At 49.9% G+C, this 19,620-nt stretch overlaps 1 protein-coding gene across 3 annotated transcripts in view; it reads left to right on the top strand.

The window, feature by feature from the left end:
* Window positions 1-19,620, top strand: part of MED27 (mediator complex subunit 27) — a 204,398-nt gene that overhangs the window by 171,901 nt on the left and 12,877 nt on the right. For 2 of the 3 annotated variants that reach the window (XM_082400827.1, XM_082400828.1), the window contains exon 6: window positions 8,950-8,991. In XM_082400827.1, coding sequence (XP_082256953.1) covers window positions 8,950-8,991 — 42 coding nt within the window. The other variant, XM_082400829.1, reaches the window with a different exon arrangement.

The raw sequence follows: 19,620 nt of genomic DNA, 5'->3' as shown, positions 1-19,620 counted from the left end.
TTTGCCTAGTCGCACAGCACATCAATAGCCCAGGGTTCAGCATTTTGCTTTTCCTAGAACCATGAGGAAAATTCAAGTTAATTTGACACACAACCTGATAATGATCATTTTCCTTGAAACTAGCAAGTAGCCCCCAGAAGTTGGTTATCCATAGCAGTGCATATTGAATACTACAATTGAAAAAAGATGAGTTATTTCCATGAGTGATTTGTTTCATGGGAAGTTCACCCACGTGAACCCCTAATTTCTCTTGACTGCACACTCTCCATATGGAGATACAGAGAGCACCAGAGGATGCTAATGAGAGTCGACAGCCTTCATTTGTGTTTGCTTCCAGAGCGTAATGAGCATTCTGCCAGAGATACCCACCCAGATACACCCTGGTCACTTCCTGACACTAAGCCTCCATCTTCACCTCTCCCTGGAGCTTTCCCTTCTCTTCATGAATCCCATTAAAATTTAAAAGTTTGTTAGTACCAGCACTTACCACCCAACGGCCACGTTATAATGAGGATAGAATGTTCTCCAAAAACAGGTGACCAGTGTAGCTTAGCACATAACAGTGTATAATATAAAAGGTGTGACCCGTAAAGTGGGTCAGTATTTTGGGTTTGTAAAGTGGGTTTGTATTTTGAACAAGTAACCCAGCATTTCGAATTTCCACATTCCACTTGAGTGTTGTCACCATGGGAAGCTACTCTTACTCCCAGGGCCCTGCAGAGTTCTCATAAATCTCCCCATTGAGAGAAAAGCATTCCTCCAGGGAAGCTTTCCTTTTTCTTTTTGGAAAAACCAAAATGTCTTTGGAGCAAGTGTGGAGAATAAAATAAATAATTGGGGCAAATGTGATCTGTTGTGTATGTGACTCAGAAACTCGGATGGCGATTCTAAACGAGAAATTCCAAACTCCTTCGCAGCAGCAGAGGCAAGGCTGGGGCGGTGGAGACCCTCGCCAAGAGCCCGAGTCAGTGGTCATCTAGAGACAGGGTTCTTGTTGCCTCTGTTCAAGATTTACAACTTTATAGTCACCCCTGCTGTGAAACACGCCCTTGGTCTCCAGGGACTTACAAGTGACTTGGGGATATAAAGAATAAATACATAAAAGCTAGGTACTAATAATGACCGTGCTATAAGAGATACCAAATTCAGGATGCAAGTGAAGCATACTCTGAATGTAGATTATAAGGAGTGGAGATTTTACCTACTTTGCAATATCAATATCAATCTTTAACATGATATTTATTTAACTGCCCCATACTGAAAGTGTCCAAAATAACACAAGCGGTTTGCCACCTAGTTAATAGTCAGTAAATGATTAGTATTATTTTTATTCTGCACTTAAAACAAGGGAATTAGAAAATAGTCTCACGTGTATTCTTCTAGAATTTCTCTCTGATTACTCCTCCTCAGCTGCTATTGGTAGTTCCTTTCCTCCCGTCTACCCCCTTGACTTCCAGATTACTGGGGGTTCTCTTCCCCCTCCTCTCATGCCCCTTGGCCATTCTTACACGTACCCCTGTGGTTGCACGTGTCCCCCCGCACAGGGATCACTCCTGATTTGTGTCGAGGTCAGACCTCTCCTCCCCAGACGGACCTCGAGTTCAGCCTGTCCAAAACCAACCTCAGCTTCTCTCAGCTGGTCCTTATCCTGGGTGACTGCTCCACCTCACTGCTCAGGCCTCCCTTCCGCTGTCTCCATATGGAGTCTGTTGGTGGGTTCTGGCGAGTCTCCCTCTTTATCCCTCCAGCTGGGCCCCTCCCATCCGTCTTCTCTCCTCCTCGCTTCTCCTTATCTCTCTGCTGAGTCGCTGCACCAGCCTCCTCACTTCCAGTCTGCAGTCCTACTTCCCTCCGCCGTCCGTCCTTCGCTTGGCCTCCAGAGCTGTCTTCCTGAAATACACAGCCAAGGGGGTGATTTCTTGCTTTCTGCCATGTCCCCGTTGCCCAAAGCAGGAAAGTGGGATATTAGTAGATGTTAGGCACAAAGCAGTCCCTGATCAAAAAAGTTTGAGAAACCCTGGGTTAGAGAAAGTTCAGTAGGATTCTTTCTTTACTGTGGAAATTCTTAAACACTTAGTTTGCCTAACTGCCTATGAATCTCCCAAGAGGGGTACTTAGTATACTGTCTTTTCCTAACTCATTTGACCATCCATTATTTTTCTTCCTTTATTCTTGGAGCATATTGTGACACTGGTGTTTGGCAAAACACACTTCTGAAAACTCTGGCTTGTAGAATAAAATCCAGACCCCTTAGCAAGGCATAGAAATGCCTAGTGATCTGGCCTCTGCCCGCCTTTGCGACCTCATCTGCCGTCACTCTCTACATCCATTTCGTCTTTTACTTTCCAGCCTTTTGTGCTACTTGTGGCTCCCAGAACGTGCCAGATTCTTTCACACACTTGCACCTGTGCTGTGTGCCCTGGACCTGGGACGCTTGCCCCCTCCCGTCCACCTGGCAAGCTTACTGGCTTTACACTGGCTGAGTGCCCTGTCCCTTCTCATCCGGCCCCTGTTTTCCCAGAGGCCTCTTGTGTGAGCACGGGCTCTGGAGATGGCAGGCCTGGGTTTGCCTCTACTCAGTACAAGTGATCGTCATCCACTCGAACCTCCGTGGCATTTTGAACAGTCTTTCTCTAGTACTAGGATTAGTCCGTCCTGATTATTTGTTGCATGTCTGTCTTGCAGTTAATGAACACACTAGCGTCCTCCATGTTTGGTCTGGTAGGCATTGTGCGAAGCAGACCTTGCCTCCAGTGGTTATGCAACCGTAGGTTCCACTGTTAGTTAGACTCATCTTCCAGACAAGGAAACTGAGACCCAGCATGGTAAAATGACTTGCCTACGGTCACTCACCGAGCCATATCCCAAACCTCCATCTGCCAGGGGCTCCTCGAGGGTGCAGGCTCTGTCCCGAGACTCTCTCCCTCCTGTGGATATACCTCAGTGCCTAAAACACAGTAGAATAATAATGTGTGGGAGGAGGTAATGAAAAAGCCTCCTGGGGATGTGAAAATGCTTTAGGTGGGATGAAAGAATGGAGAATCAGAAATGAGAGCCGGAAGAAAAAAAGAAATGAGAGATGGGCACTAGACGAAGCAACAGGGAGTGAAGTCGTAAATAAAGAATAAAGGAAGCGCGCACGTGCACACGGGTCGTGGTTCCCTAATGAGGGATTAGCACGGGTTCTTTGTTCACCAGAAGGAAAGTGAGTGTGTGTCTGGGAGCCTGAATTCTGAGTCATATCACAAAGGCGGTACCGGAGGTCTCTTGCTCCCTTTTACAACTGCATACATTGGCCTAGAGATAAGCGGGGACCCTAAAAGCAGGAAGAGCACGGTTAGGAGGACTGAGTCCACTTGTTGTTTTAAAGGCACATTTACCGCATTTGGCAGAGAAGCTTGCCCAGAATCTAAGCCCAGCCAATTCGATTCACCCCTTTTTTTCAGAGTACCTTACAAATGATAAAAATAAAGTTGTGCAGCCATTATTAGTGTTCTCTTTTTAGTACTGATACTGGTATATATGAACTTACATATTTATATACATATAAGCATTAGTGCAATTAATGTGTTGAACCGTCTGGCACATCCCAAATAAAATGCAGTGTTTGGAAGGAGCCGTTGGAGCTTGAGGTGTGGTCTAAGAACAAATCGTTGCCTGCAGTTTTGCTGTTCCAGAGGTGCAGCCCTGCATTTGCTGAGTTTTGGTGCCTAAGCGCTTGCCTGGGGGTGGATACTGCCCTGATGCACTAGGTGTGGCTTGGAAAGCCTTGCCTCGGCTTAGGGGTCTGAGCTGCGAATTCCTCCTGCCTCTGCAGTTGTCTGTGTTCTTCCAAACCCAAAGCAACCAGCTTCTGAAAGGGTTCTTAGCCCTGTTGTTACAAGAGTGGCCCCACGCCACCCCGATTTCCAGCTCTGGCAGGTTTTCGCCCCATTCGAATCCCAGCAAGCCTATCTCTCACTTTGCACTAACAGCCACTACCTCTACCCTGATCATCCTGTGTCTTTACCTGTGATGCATATTTTTGATGCCAGGCACCAGCAGACTAATTCCTCGAACAAAATATAAAAATGCTGTTGAGACTTACCGCCCTTCGCTTCACTGTCGTCGGGGAGGAGCGAAGAGCCATGACTCAGCATGTTGAATATCTGGCCGTTGTCCTGACTTTACACCAGGCAGACTTAGCTGAAAAAATATAAGTGTCTCGGTTGAATTTATCTTATTAGGGGATTTAGGTTATGTTAATGCTATAGCTTCATTAATTATCCCATATCAATAAAAAAAGGCAGCTTTTAGCCTCCTAGCACAAGAGAGGAAAAGAAATGGTGGTATCAAAGGGAACCTTCAAAGACAGCCAGAGCTGTCTCCAGGGTAATTTCTGATCCCCGCATTCTTCCCACTTCAGAGTTGTGTGTGTGTGTGTGTGTGTGTGTTTGGGTCGAGGGGGTTGGGGGAAGCGTGAATCTGATTCCTCTAATAAGTGTTGGCATCAGCCCCGTTTGATATTAGATGCAGGGAACATTTTGATTTGTTGTAGCCTTTGAAATTGTTCAGACGACCTTCAGAAAAATGGCCTCTTGTTACTTACGGGGGAAGAGTGAAAGCTGGGGAAGGGGAATCCGGTTTAATTCATATGCAGAGGATGCCCTGAAATTGTGCTTTCAGCAGTTTTTTAGTAACAAGTGCATGTCCTGATTGAAAGTGAAAAGTTGAAGAAGAACAGACCTGTAAAACTTGTTCACTTTTTTATTCTCCAGGGGAGGGTGGGCAGACTTAAGCAGATGACCAAATAGAAGTTTGTGGTTTTGAAAACTTGGATGACCATGGAGAAATCCATCACCATTGCTGGTTTATAGCACCCTACCTCTACTGACACATCACCTGTTGACCTTGCAAGATGAAGCTACTAATAAATAAAAGCTTTAGACGTTGAAGTGCCTGTGAGGCTTATGAGTTTTATTTGGAAGTGTTAACTTTAGATAATTTATAGTTTCATTGTACTATTTTTTGAAATGAAGAATTGATAACTTTCTGATAAGCTGCCGTAATTTTCACTTGCTGCTAAAGGAATTTTAGTGGCGATGTTTGTCACATCAGCAGGCCTGAAAGGTTTGTCATCTTGAACTTTGCAAGAGTGTCCCACCACCACTTTGAGCTCTGACAGCTTAGGGGGGCGCTGTGAGTCAGCATTCCCTCTGAATTCTAGGTACAGGGCCATCTTCCTCCCAGGTTAAGAGCTGGGCCTCTGGAGACAGACCTGCTTTTGAATTCTCTACCACATGTTAACGCTGTGATTTTGGACAAGCTGCTTAACGTCTTTGGGCCTCAGTTTCCTCATCTGTGAATTGGAAATAATTTTATCATTCTCGTGCGATTGCTGGGAGACACTAGAAAGATGACGCAGGTCCAGTGCAGGCTGAACACACGGTCATGTGCAGATGGTACCTGCCCTCTCTGGCTGTGCCCGAGATGCTGATGGGCGTCATAGTCAGCATTCCTTTGCCCGCTGATTTGGGGACGTTCGGGTTTTTCATTTCGGTGAGTGAATTTGACTGTCGCTGTTATCACCAGTTCTTCCTGTGCATCAAGAGGTCCTTTGATGTCTGACGTGTCACCTGAGAGCTGATGAATCTGTGCTGAAGCAGTTGGTCATCTGTGGGGTTTGTTTCCATTTTACCTGAAAAGAGACCACATTCCCACCCCTAAAATATTCTAATCCCCAGAGTCCCACAGGCTGCTCCTAAGACTGCAGATTCAGCCCCAATTACCATAAGGTTGGCTTTTCCATTTTAAGATCTTTCTAATGCTTGCCCAGAGCACTGGGGGATGCTTAGTTTCTTTTCCCTGACACTATAGTTCAGCATAATTTCTCATTCATGGGCCTGAAAGTTTGTAGCTTCCAGAATGCTCCTTTTTGAGTATTGCAGCCAGCAAAAAATTGGTAGCCGTGCCCTCCTTTGCAGCAAATAAGCTGAAGCTAATAAATATTCACTTGCATCAGTCCCGGCTCCCTGAAATGAATTTCTGAAATCTTCCTGGCCCTGAGGAGAGGCAGGGCACTAACTCTAGAACGCCTGATTAAATGGCTTTCTTTGGCATAAATCTAGCAGAAAATCAAGTACAGACTGCCTGCTGTGCCTTCACAACAAAAGGGGAAGCCACTGTCATCGGATCCCTTTCTCACCCCTGTGCGCCTGGGAAGCAGGGCGTATTGTCTAGCGTCCTTCTATCCCAGGTGGTCAGAACTGGTCCCTAGGGTCCTGAATAATATATTTCAACCGCCTTCAGAAAGAGCAACACCCTCGCTTGGAATGAGCGCTGTGTGTTTTGAGAAGACACAATCAGGCTAGAGAGTCCATCTCTTCATTAAACCTGTGCGTATTTCTCTCCGGATGATTTTTTTATTTAAAACAGTTTGCAGATACTGAGGTTTTTTTTATATGTATGTAATTTTCTCTTTTAAATTAAAATGAACTTTTCACTCTATATGCAGATTCTTTTCTCTTTTTCCATGGCCCTGTGTTTATGTCAGCCTGTGTATGATGTGAACAGGCAGGAAGGATAAACAGCAGAGAACTTCAGAAGAAACAGCTGTGGGCTGAAAATGGAAAGAGAACTATATTAGTTCAGATATTGATGTGACTCCTCCAATAATTTAGATTTAGAATCTTTGGCATCTCTCTGTCATCTTGGCAGTGATTTGGTAAAGCTAAAAGATACAAAAAGTTGTTCTTATTCCTTCCGCAATGTCTGAATAGTCTTTAAATGCTACATTTGTTAAGCCCTGGGCTAAACCACGGCACTAAGATCATGATATAAACCTGACTTATCCTCCCAAATATGACCAGCTGCCCAACAGTTTTCTTCAACAGAATTGATAATGTAGGGCGTTAACTTCATATGTTTCTTTTGAGGTTTTCTTCCGAGTTATCTGGAGGTAACATGTCACTTTTTCCCCTGCAAATTGCTAACCTGTCAAAATAAAAATCTAATGCCTTAAGATTTTTAAAATTCTTACTCCATCAATTGGCCTAAGTTGGGGGGCAGTGACTAAAAATTGACACCATCCTTCTGGAGAGCAGTTTAGCCAGAGTAGGAGAGGAGTCAAGTGGGGGCTTTTGTGGAAATCCAGGAAGGAGATGGTTCAGCAGTGGGGATGGGGGGGAGGCAGACAGGTTCAAATAAATGTTCAATCACAGTTCCTCCGCTATCGTTCCTGGACTTGGATCTGCTAAACTTACCCTCTGCAGCAGGAGCCCTGCCGAGTCCAGGGGGGCCCCCAGATTCCTCCACTTATGAACAGGAAGAAGCCGGGAGAACTGCACGCATGCCTGTTCCCAGCCCAGCCTTTCATTGCCAAGGGCGGTTTTCAGAAAGCCCTCAGAACAGAAACAGAACCCCGAACTGTCCTACGTCGGGTGCAGCGCTTCACTTCCGGTCTTCCTAGGGGCGTCTTCCCATCTGACGGCTCGTCATGCTCCCAGACGCTTCAAAGTCATCACACAGCACACAGGCTTAGGTAGCCGTGTCTCGGCTTTCCACCTTGACCACTGGCCAACCCCAAAGGCAGGTTTCAAGAGGCCCATTGACCAGGGGTTTCAGTTTGCTCAACTCTTGAACTCGTATATTAACGTTGACTTGTTAGCACCCTTGGGACCTAGTGATGGCCCCTCTTTTAATCTGCACTGTCCTTGCGCTGTCTCCTGCACTGTGTTGGGGGTAGTTCTATTTTTGCCATTCTCCGTTTGTTCTAACCTCTTGAAACAGTGAGAAGGCACTGATTTGATTTCTCATACAACCTGTCAAACCAGAGTGGTTTTGGTTAGGCTGAGCCACGGATTACCCTGTGTAGGACCAAGTGTGGCCAGAGGAGGACTGGACTCTGCAGTCTGCCCCCATTTCATCTCAGACCTCTGTTTCCTTGACCAAGGGGTCCAGGGCTCCTGACCTGGCCAGCCATCACAGTGAACCTGCGGAGCGCTGCGAAAACAAACGAACAAATGAACATATTCTCGGGCCCACTCCAGACCTACTAATTCCGACATTCCAGGGGAGGGACCAAGGAATCTGTATATTAAAAAACAAAAGAAATTCCCCCAGGGGCTTCTGATGCCACCCAGGTTTGAGCACCACCAAGCGAGACCATCCATAAGAAGCTTCTCCAGATTACCATGGGCAATTGAATGGCTCCAAACCATTGTCTCATCATCTGGGAAGGAAGGTTGCTAATGGGACCAGCCACACAGGCTTGTTCTGGGGAGTGAGTGGGAGAGTGCATGTGGAAGGACCAGTGCGTGCCTGGCGTGGAACAGGTGTTCAACAGCGGGGGGCTGTTTTCCTCCACGCATGCCTGTAACATGCTAGGTCCTGTGCTAGGACAATGTAAACAAAAGAAATAAAAGCTTCAGTTAGTTTTAAGAGCTATGAGGATTTTTAATTTTTGAAAGGATAAAGAGAAGCAAGACAACAGGTATGGGAATATTTTAGACGGAGTAACTGGGAGATGCCTCTCTGACAAGGTGATGTTGGAGCCAAAGGAAGTGAAGGAGAAGCCATGGGAGGGTTTGTGGGAAAAGCAATCCAGGTGACGAGCACAGCAGGTGCAAAGGTCCTGAGGCAGGACTGACCTTGGCATGTTGGGTGACGCAAGAGAACCGTGGCAGTGGTCAAAGTTAGAGAAGTGAGCGAGGGGCTCAGCTCATGGGGCTGTGGACGCAGCAAGTGCCTCAGGTTGACTTCTTATATCTCTTCTTATCGTCTTCTCAAATCACCACAGGTTGATAAAGAAGAAATTCAGGCTCGACATTTGGGATCCTTTCAACCCCAAGATTCTGTTTTTCTATAATCATGGTTTTTTTTTTTCAAGCTTAATAACAGTAGTTACAATATCATTTCTTGGAGTCCAAAATTCTAAAATTGATGCTGATATTTTATCTCTTCCCCCCACAGCTTGATATATGGTCCAAATCCAACTATCAAGTATTCCAGAAGGTAAGTTGTACTTTTTGCTTCTTCCTCAAGAGGCACTAAGGGAAATATGAATACTTCGAGGTGTAAACATTGGTCTTAAATCAGAGGCTTTTTAAAAAGTGAAAAGAGCCAGACACAAAAGGCTGCTCACTGTATGATTCCATTTATGTGATGTTCTGGAAAAGAAAACATTAGGGACAGAAATCTTATCAGTGGTTGCCAGGGGTTAGGAGTGAGGGAAGGAGATTGTCCCCAAAGAGCTATAAGGGAACATGTTTGGGTGATGAAAATATTGTGTCTTAATTATGGTGATTACACAACTGTATGTTTCAAAACTCACAGAACGAACTATATGCCTACAAAGGGCAAATTTGACTATATATAAATTATACCTTTAAAAAAAATCAGAGGCTTTTGAGTTGCTTCAGACTCAACCCACAGTTTTTAAATTCAGTTTCTCACAGCCCTGTAATCTACACAGGTGCCTTAAGGATGGGCTGAGGAATGCGGGCTGGCGCTACCCCACCCCCACTCTGTATTACAGTGGCATCTTTTTCAGGTGTTGGGCTTCCCCAAGAAATACTTTCTGGGAAATGTCAGAAAAAGTGAAATGTCACCAGAGAAAGTCCATTTCCCAGCTCCCAGTGGTGGAAGGGTCCCTTCCCTGGCCCAGCTCCATACCTGGGGCTTCTGAAGGCTTCTCCCATGGCCCTCAGGCCAGGTCCCCTGCAGGGCACCAGCCACTTTCTTCTGTGCTCTCCGTCCTCTGTGTCCGCTTCCATCCAGCAGTGCAAATAATAGAGTTGGTTGTAAATGCACTCATTGCCTCCTCACGTTCAACAGCAATTATTTGTTGAGCCCCTTTGCCGTGGGCAGGTACTGTGCTAGGTGCTAGGAATACAGGGCAAGCGAGACAAACAAGGAAGCAGAATCAGTAAGAGCACTCCAGGTCATGACCGGGGCTGTGGTCGAGGACAGGAGGGACCTCCTCCACATCGGGGTGGTCTCAGGAGGCCTTTATGCAGCGGCATTTAAACTGGGACGGGAAGCAGGAGAAGGGGCCAGCCGTGTGAAGGGCCACGGGGAGGGGGTCCCAGACAGTGGAAGCAGCAGCCCTGAAAGCTGGTGTGGAGGAGGGACTTGGCACGGTCCAGCACCGCTGGGACCCGCGTGATGGGAGCAGGCAGAGGGCGGCGGGGAAGGCACGCGAGGCAGGGCCGGGCCGGCAGGTGCCTTTAGGTCCCGGTGCAGAATTTGGGCTTTACTGTCAATTGGGTGAGAAGCCAGTGGAGGGATTAATGTGGAGGAAGGGTGTGATTGCGAAAAGCGGGCCCGACTTATCCCCCCTTGAGTAAAAACTGCGTCCAGGGTGTGCCGGGTAGCTCAGCATAGGGAGGCGGGTGTTTTTCAGTTGAGGTGAGATTCATGTAACGTAACCATTTTAAAGTGAACAATTCCGTAGCTCTTAGACTTTCACGTTGTTGTGCAGCCGCCGCCTCTATCCAGGTCCCAAACATTGTCATCACCCAAAAGGAAACCCTATCCCCGTTAAGCAGTGAGCGTTGGGCTTTCGTATCAAAGGAGCATAAGGGGCCAGCCCTCTATTGGCGTCTAATGTACCTCAATTCACGTTGCTCCCTGGACCCCTTTACGGTGAAAGGGGGAAGCAAAGGACAGACAGATGTCCAGGGTTGGGGAGCGGTCTGAGGCGTAACACCACACACTTAGGGAGCCTACGTAAGCATGAAAATGTCATGATCTTATCACAACTAAATGCACTAAATGTACCCTGGATTAGATTCTGAACCAGAAAGAACATATTAATGGAAAAACTGGTGAAATCCAAATAAAGTGTGGACTTGAGTCAATAATAAGTAACCAACGTTGGTTTCTTAGTTGTTGATGAACGTACCCGATAATGAAAGATGTTAACAGTGGGGAAACTGGGTGAGGGGTATGTGGGAACTATGTGTACCATGTTTGCAACTTTTCTGTAAATCTGAAACTAATCCAAAATGTAAAATTCATTTCAAAAAGAGACTCATAGTGTTGGCTCTTCTGACAGTCCAAATCCTTCACCCAGCTGAGCTACTTAGATGCAGAAAGCAAAAAACAGCCTCCCTCCCTGGGCCAGAGCCTAAGGGAAAGAAGTACATAGTCACGGGCTTCCCCCGTGGTGCAGTAGTTGGGAGTCTGCCTGCCAGTGCAGGGGACACGGGTTCGAGCCCTGGTCCGGGAAGATCCCACATGCCGCGGAGCAACTAAGCCCGTGAGCCACAACTACTGAGGCTGTGCTCTAGAGTTTGCACGCCACAACTACTGAGCCCATGAGCCACAACTACTGAAGCCTGCGCTCCGCAGCAAGAGAAGCCACCGCAAGGAGAAGCCCACGCACCGCAACGAAGAGTAGCCCCCACTCGCCGCAACTAGAGAAAGCCCACGCGCGGCAATGAAGACCCAACTCAGCCCCCCCCCCCAAAAAAAAAAGTGCATAGTCACGTGTGGGCTTTAGTGTAGGCAATGACGTTTTAACCTTGGCCTTCTTATCTAGGTGACCATACCCAAGGCCTTTACCTGTTCAGCTTGCATAAAACCTCGGCCTTAGCTGCTAACTTTGTCCCTGCCGACAGCTCTTATTTTTCCCCAGCAGCTGGCTGAAAAGCGTTCTGAGGAGGAAGAACACTGCTCGGTATCTGCATCTTGTTTCGCTTTCCCAGTGAAGAGCGTTAAAACAGTTTTGGTTTGTTTGTTTGTTTTAACCTGGTTTATCTTAGTGTCCTCTGTGGTATTTCAGTGAGTTACTTTCTGGCTCCACAAAAGGCGGGCAATGACTTCAGGGGCCCCGAGCATCACAGACCCATAACCTGGGATTTTAACAATGTCCAATTTCCATTCAGATACCCTTTATGAGGGAGAGCCTTGCCCAGGCTTGCCTTGGCAAATATATTTTTTAATGTTCTGTGTAGTATTAAGTATTTTTGAATGCAAGCAGAAAGTTTATTAGGAAGTTGTAAAATGTGTGAAACACAGATTTGGTGAAGCATAGATTTGGAGAGAAAGTGCTATATTTTTATTCTACCACCCCTAAAATTAACCTGCCAAGCACTCTTTATATTTGTTTAAAACTACAAACGCACAGTGCAGCAGTGTTTAAAATTTGATATTGGTTAGCTGGGGAGATTTAGGAGCACCCGCCAATTCCCTCCTCGTAGTTTATGTAACATGTTTGAAGCAGTAAAAATGGATGAATTTGTAGAGATGGGAATTTCATCTCATCTGGTGAATGGCATGTTATCCGTATTTATGCAGAGCCCTTTCTGAGGTTCCTTTATCATCCCTCCCCTCACCTATTTTTTAACTAAATGGACTTGACCTCTGAGACTGACCTGTACTAGATTAAAGAACCGTAATTTGGAGACAGTAGATAGTGCTTTCTGGTGAGAACAAAAGGCAGATGACGTTGAGGTTCTTTTCCTTTTTCAGGGGCAGGTAAGAATTAGTGGATTACAGAGTCCGTGCTCTTCCCTGCTGAAACACTGTCTATTTGCTGTCAAATTAAGGACTATATTGGAAAATAGTGTAGTACAGAATTCAGTTTAATCCTTTATCAGTAAAGCTTTCCAACTAATCATCGTTGCTTCGAAGGGGCTTGGGATCTTGTTCTTGCGGAATATGTTGGTAAAGAGGATGAGGAATGTGGAACGTGGAATCACGATGGGGGGTGACCTCACTGGGCTTATTTCATTGTGTTAGTTTCAGGCCATGTTGCGGGTCAGAGGGCAGCCCTCCCTGTTCCACAGCCAGACTGTGCCCTGAAAGCAAAGCTGGGACCGCCGTGTTCCTTGCAGATTCTGAAGGCCTGGTCCAGTTGACAGGATGATGTTTAACATGTCAAACTCAAAATGCCAAAAGAAAAGATGAGGTGGCCACATTTCCAGACTCTGCTTTTTAGTGTCAGCTTTTGCTTCGAATTCTATTTCCTTCCGGTCCACCCACTTAAATTTGAGGTGTCCTGATTGATGTTGCTTGTAGCATTTCCCAGAAAGACACTGCTTGAGAGCACAGTGGTAAATGTCCCCTTCTGCCCGTCATCAACCTGCTTATACCCATCCAAGTAACCCGGCCGGGGGAGGCTCAGTTGTCAACCTGATCCAGAAAGACTCAACCTGGAACAGGAGTAAAAGTGACTGGGGAAGTACGAGGTCAAGGAGGACCCTTGGTCACCGATAAGAGGTCATTCTCGTGCAGGAAACGGTTCCCAAGTGTCCTAACCGTGTGGGTAGACGCCAGAACTGTGCCCCAGCCCCGGCTCCGAGGTGGGGACACTGGCTACCACCGTGGCTCTGTGAGCAGCGCCGGGGCAGCTGTCTCCCTGCATTGCTCTGGTGTAGGTAGGGCCCCAGCGCTTCCTTTCCTTGGCGCTCATTATGCGGTTGCAGTTACTGTGTGTTGTGTGTGTTTTCCTGCCCACAAGTAGCAGCGGTGGCCACCGCAGAGAGAGGCCTGATGGGAAGGCGGGAAGCCCTCCCAGGTCTTTCCCTCAAGGTGACAAAGCCGGGGGTGGGAGGGGACACTGCCTCGCAGAGCCAAGCCAAGCTTACACTCGCCTATTTTATTTATCGGAAAATAGCATCAGGCGCTGAGAGAACGGAAACACGCACCTGCCAAATTCTCCTCGGGCTGTGCCTGGCTCCCCAGGTTAAGGACGAGCACACGAGGTCCCGTGGCAGATGCTACCACACGAAGCTAAATGCGACCCGCCTTTTGTCTGTTACGGGGGCTCTCAGCAAGCCCTTTCCCTCTTCCTCATTAGCCCCCTTCCCCGGCGGTGGAGGGCTGGGGACAGCTGGCCGTGGAGCCGCGGCTGCCCACAGGCGCCCATCATTTACCACGGTGTCCCGGAGGCTCTCTGCACTCGGTCCTAGGGCAAAGGAGCTTTTTATAGCCAGCAAGCCTCCCGCAGAGCAGACTCAGAGAATGGAACTTCGGAATAAGGGGGACCGGCTGAAAGGGCAGAATCACAAAGAGCCGGGAAAGGTTTCAAGCGTGTTCATATTTTTCTGACATTTAAACTCTGCAGGGGCACTCACTGTTTTGATCTTTAACCTCCTAACTTCAAAACGGTGGGCATTTTCATCCAGTAACTTCGGAAGAGCGAGAGCAACTCTGCAGCTACTTACCGCGTTAAATCTTGGCGGGGAGGCCAAAGAAAGAGCTGGAGTGTGTGTGCAGCCCCAGGTGGGCAGGCGGGGACGAGAGAGATGGTGTCGGAGGGACTGGCACCTGCGTCGCAGCTCTTTCACTTGGAGGCAAAGCACAAAAGTCGTAGCCGCAGATGTCCGGTTCTTCGTCCACAGTCATTATTCTAGAGGCAGCAGAGGGAAAAGTAACCCTTTCAGTCCCGTGCAGAGCTTAGCCGTGGCCAGGTGGTGGGTAATGTTCTGAGCAGGCCGCCACTGCTTCTTCATTCCTGCGTTCGCTCATTCATTCGTTTGTTGGCTCCCTCGTTCATGCTTCCATACAAACACTGACCTCTGTGGGGCAGACTATCAAGCGGCCACCCGGTGCTTGTCAATAGACAAGATTGCGTGAGCCCTAGAAGGACCAATTCTCTGAAATGTTGGAGACACTGAGTACCTGGCATAAATTGAGTGCCTACCCAAATAGTATGTGGCAGACCTAACTTGTTGCTCGTTCCAAGCCCCAGGAAGGGGAGCTGTCCCCACGTGGCTGTGTGTCTGTACCTGCTGTAGCGTCACGCGTCACCAGAGGGGCTCAGTCAACAGGCGTTCAGTTCTTCTCAATCTCATGCTCTAGAACATCTCAAATTTCTTCCTCCCAGCTCACTTCCATTTCCTTCCAGAAGCCCCTCTTCCAACAGCACAGATAAGGCCCCGGAAGAGGCTGTGGTTGTGGTGAGAGCCCGAAGGCAGCGGGCCACATCTCTGTCCTTGCCCTGGGCGGACGCCCTGCCCAGGTGAGGCCGTCGGCAGAGGCCCCCGCGCCTAGAGGGGACCCCTCAGCCTCCAAAAGGGGGTCTCATGTCGTAGGAGGGCCCTTTGCTTTTTCTGGATCCCGTTGCTCTCGTGGTCCCCTTTTCTCTCAAATGCTGTCCAGCTTTCTCCAAGAGGAGAGCCTGTGTATGATGGACCGAATATGGTGGCCTTGGCGTCCTGTTTCTGTGTGTTCTGTCGCTGCCTCACACGTGTGTCTTGGCAGCCCCAATCAGAAAGCCGAAGGAGCAACTTTGACCGGTGGCAGGGCCGGGGGGCAGCTTCACGAAGGAAGAGAGGTTCCCGTCCGTGGTCTCAGTGAGTGGCGGGGCAGGGGGTGCACGGGTGGCAACCCTGCAGGAGCCAAGCATTGGGCTGTCGATAAGCTTCGGGACAGGAGAGGCGACGGACAGTTCCAGGGTTATCCCGGAGGGCAGCCCCTTCCTGAGCTGAGAGCCGGACCATACTGACCGGGCTGGGTCGGCAGAAGGAAGAGGGGAGGGGACGTTGTGAAGGGTTAGCCCAGGTCCCTGGGGGCTGAGAAGGGCGGGGGGTGGGGGGGATCACTCCGCTCACGCTGCAGCTGAAGAGCCTTTATCACCACCTTGTCTCCTAAGGGCCGTGTTTGAATGTTCACAAGCTCCGAAACCCGGGGTAGATTTGATCATTTGTTTTCCCCTTATGATACCCCAGCACCTTCCCTCTGCAGGGCTCCCTGTACCGCTGCTGAGGGTGGTGATGACCAAGAGCCTCACGACCCAGTTTGACGGTGAGAGTGGAGCCGGAACGCCCACACGCCCGCCGCTGGAAGCGGTCTGTGGTTCTCTGCCATCAGGGAGGCGCAGAGCGCTCGCCTTCATTCTTCCCGAGGGGTTGCCCGAGACTCGTGTGCCCGGGTCAGAACCCAGCAGCTACTTCTGGGAAGCCCAGCCTCCTGCCCTCCCGGGCCCCCTCCCACCACCCCACAGGCCGCCCGCCGCTGAGGGCACCTTCCTGGCAGCATGCCTCTCTGCCCCCCCGTGAGACCGAGCCCCCTCCCTTGCCCCGTCCTGGCCGGCCTCCTGTCACGTTCCTCCCAGTGAGCTGTCTGGCAGTGGCTGGGAGCTGGGCTGTCCCATGTTCAGACCCCCGCTGACCGCTGCTCTCAGTGTGGCCTCACTTGCCTCAGTTCCCTCATCTGTAAACAGAGATCATAAGAGGACCTGCCTCATGGAATTGGCACCCCAAATTAACAGCCACCCCCAGCAGTGCCCTGTGGGCAGCCCTGACACGCTGACGTACAGTCACGGTCCCAGGACCTGGAACAGTCCCTCGTGTCCTGAGAGGGCCAGTGGCACTTCTGGTGACCCACAGAAGGCACGTGAGATCGATGTGTTCCACCCTGACCTGTCCCCACCCAGCAGGGGCTGGGCAAAGGCACCCAGCGCCACAGCAGCAGAGCCGTCTCCCGGGCAGGGCTCGCTCCCGCTCCACAGTCCCTCTTCTTTCTCCTGCAGTTGCCTCAGTTTTAATGGGGAAGTAGGTGGTATTGTCTGTATTTTCTTGGGAGCCCAGACGTCTTTGGATGTGTTTCTCTAACTGCAAGGCTGTTCCTGCAGAAAATAACATCACACCAAGTGGGTACAGAACAATTCAGGTATCTTTGGGCTTGGACTTTCCTGGCAGCCAGCAGCAGAATCTGGCATTTTACCATCTGGAAAGCATTGAACTTTTTTTTGTTCATCTAAACAAAGAGCCTTAATTCCTTAATCCTGGGAAACGTGAAGGACCTTTTGTGAGTGGCTCCTCTCGGCCCGGCACAAGGCCTTTGGCAGAAGCTTAAATTTGGTCAGGACCCTGGAGAGCTCCCTCAGGTCCACCCTAAGGTTTCCCTGGTCATCCAGGCCCTCCTCCCCACGCTGCCCCATGGCCTCAGCTTTTCCCACCCCTGAACTCTCCCTTTTATTCTGCTCCCCTAACCCCACCGGCCAAAAATAAATCAATAGCGTCTTGCCTACTTCATCTCTCCTTCACTTGGGGTCCTACCGGGTGAGTGGAGCCAGCGCAGAGCACAGCCTGGGGCGAGGCGGGTGTTCTGGTCACAGGTCGGGCAAGCGCAGGGCCGGAGGGTCCGTGGGGTGCTGCTGGGGGTACAGGAAAGCCCAGGGTGGGAGGGGAGGCCCCTGGCCTAGATCTCCAGGGGAGAGAAGGACTTAGCCAGGGGCGGGGCATTCCAGGCTTGAGGGCTGAGCAGAGTCAGGGAAGCAGGTCTGGGAGGAGGGATTGCTAAAGCAGCCGGTATCGCTGGTGTGTGATGTGGGGCTCGAGGGAGACAAGGCTGGGACCCAGGTCCCAGGCCATCGAGGACCGCATACGCTGTGCCGCGGTGTTGGGAAGGATCCTGCAGGTGTGGCTGCAGGGTGCTGGGAGAGGCACATCTGCCTCTGGAGGATCCGCCCAATCTGCTCTCAAGGGTCCTGGGCGTTGAGGGGCTTCCCTTTGGGGCATCAGTGGCATCTTGGCTGGGACTTTGAAGAGGGTCGGGTTGGAACCCCTCACGCCAAACAAAAACTCCTTTATGGAGGCCCTGTTCTGTGCCACAGGCCATGTTCTGTACTTTACAGGCAAGATACCGTCCTTCTCAGATAGCGCTTGATCTCAGAGCTGTGACAAGGGGTTCGAAGCAGGATGGAGCAGCGGTGTCTGTCTTCCCCTCCCCAGTTCCAGCCCCGACAGCCCTGCCCCTGGTCTCATCCCGACAGCCCTGCCAGGCTCCGGTGGGCAGTCACAAGCCCTTCAGAGCCCATGCAGATGACTCCTTCATCAGCAGAGAAGGAGGTATCGATCCTGCCTAAGTAAATCCCTAGTCCCCCTGGACCGTGATGCTTCCTCCTTGGGCCTCTCAGCCCGCCGAACCCGTGGCACACAAATCCAGGGTACAGATTAGAGACTCCAGCTGCATAATAAAAGCTAAACCCCCATGCTTCCGCTCTCCTGGACTTCTTTACCAGTTTTAGAAGCCAGTCTCTGCGCTGCTCCCCCATTGCCCCCAGCACTTTGAGGACTGGCTTCATAGCCTTCAGTTTTGAAATAATCATGGTTCCTCTTTTTATGAAACGAGCACTTTGGGGACTGTTTTAAATATTCTTCATAAAACCAGTGCTCATCCTTGGAGCAGCATTGGCTGGCAGGGTTGCCGTCTCTTTAAACATTTAACACACTAGGTTCACATCTTTGACTCCCAGACCCACAAAGAATTTTCTCCTTTGGAGAGAGATTCCTAGTGTCCCTCTCGTTAAGGGTGGGTCTGTCTTTGGCAAAACCCGGAGTAGAGACCCAAACTCTTGGATTAATCTCCTTGTATAGCGTTAAAGCATATCCAGCAGATGAAAGTTTATTTATATTTCTTTGAGTTGCAGGACCAGCGTGTGTACGACTAAGTAACAAACGTTTGGCTTTGCTGCCTGTTAGTTTGTGCTCCAGAGTCTCTTTGAAACCCATCGAGATGGGAAGAGGTTCCCGAGAATAGTGCTGTGCTGATCGTCTCCCTGGTTCTGAGCTCCTGGTAACTGGCCCAGAAATTGAGGACCGCGTGACATCACATCAGGGCAACAGGTGGAGGGGGGCAGGAACCTGGTGCCCGTGCCCCCTGCTGGGATCAGCGTGTCCTTTTTAAAAGAACAAAGGGCTTTCACTTGACGCTGGTTGGCCTGAGGGTGGAGCTCGGCACTGAGGTACCCTCAGGGCGTGCAGTCAGGCCCTGCAGTGGCGTCCACTGAAAACCTAGACCTTGAGGCGCCCAATGATCGCAGCCTCGTGCCCTTTTACCAAGGGCCAGCGGGGGGAGTGATGCGGCCAAGGTCACCCAGATAATTAGTGATGAACCCAGGACTGAACCCCGGCCTCCCGACAGCTCCGGGTCTTCTTTCCCACCTCGCTGCCTTTTGTTCACATTAATACAGGCCAGAGAGAAGCTCCTCTTTTTTTTTTTTTTTTTTTTTAATTTTTATTTATTTATATTTATTTTTGGCTGTGTTGGGTCTTCGTTTCTGTGCAAGGGCTTTCTCTAGTTGCAGCAAGCGGGGGCCACTCTTCATCGCGGTGCGCGGGCCTCTCACTGTCGTGGCCTCTCTTGTTGCGGAGCACAAGCTCCAGACGCGCAGGCTCAGTAGTTGTGGCTCACGGGCCTAGTCGCTCTGCGGCATGTGGGATCCTCCCAGACCAGGGCTCGAACCCGCGTCCCCTGCATTGGCAGGCAGACTCTCAACCGCTGCGCCACCAGGGAAGCCGAGAAGCTCCTCTTCATAGTATGTGGAAGCAGGTATTGACTGGAGGAGAGCCAGATCTGGGTCTCTACCAGACTTCTCTTTTAAATAAGCAGCTTCTAAACACTTGTACTTAACTTTTCCTATTTATTAATCTTGCGGGACATACTTTTAATAGGCAGAGGCCCCAGCTCTCCTAGCTCAGCCGGGGAGGGCTTGGGCTTCGTGGGCTGCGTGCTGGCCGGTAAGATAATGTACTCAGTGCCGTTAGTCCGTTGCATTGGGAAGAGCGCCACCTAGCTGCGGGAGCCAGTGTCCAGGCTCAGCTCCCACCCCGCGCTGCGTGGCTGCAGTCCTGCCCCCTGGTGGTGGGAAGTGGGCAGAGACCTGCAGCGGCCCGTTCACCTGTGGTT

The sequence above is a fragment of the Balaenoptera borealis genome (genome assembly GCF_965194805.1).
Source record: "Balaenoptera borealis genome assembly, chromosome: 8".
Classification (NCBI taxonomy): domain Eukaryota; kingdom Metazoa; phylum Chordata; class Mammalia; order Artiodactyla; family Balaenopteridae; genus Balaenoptera; species Balaenoptera borealis.
This window is presented reverse-complemented; position numbering and strand designations above follow the sequence as displayed.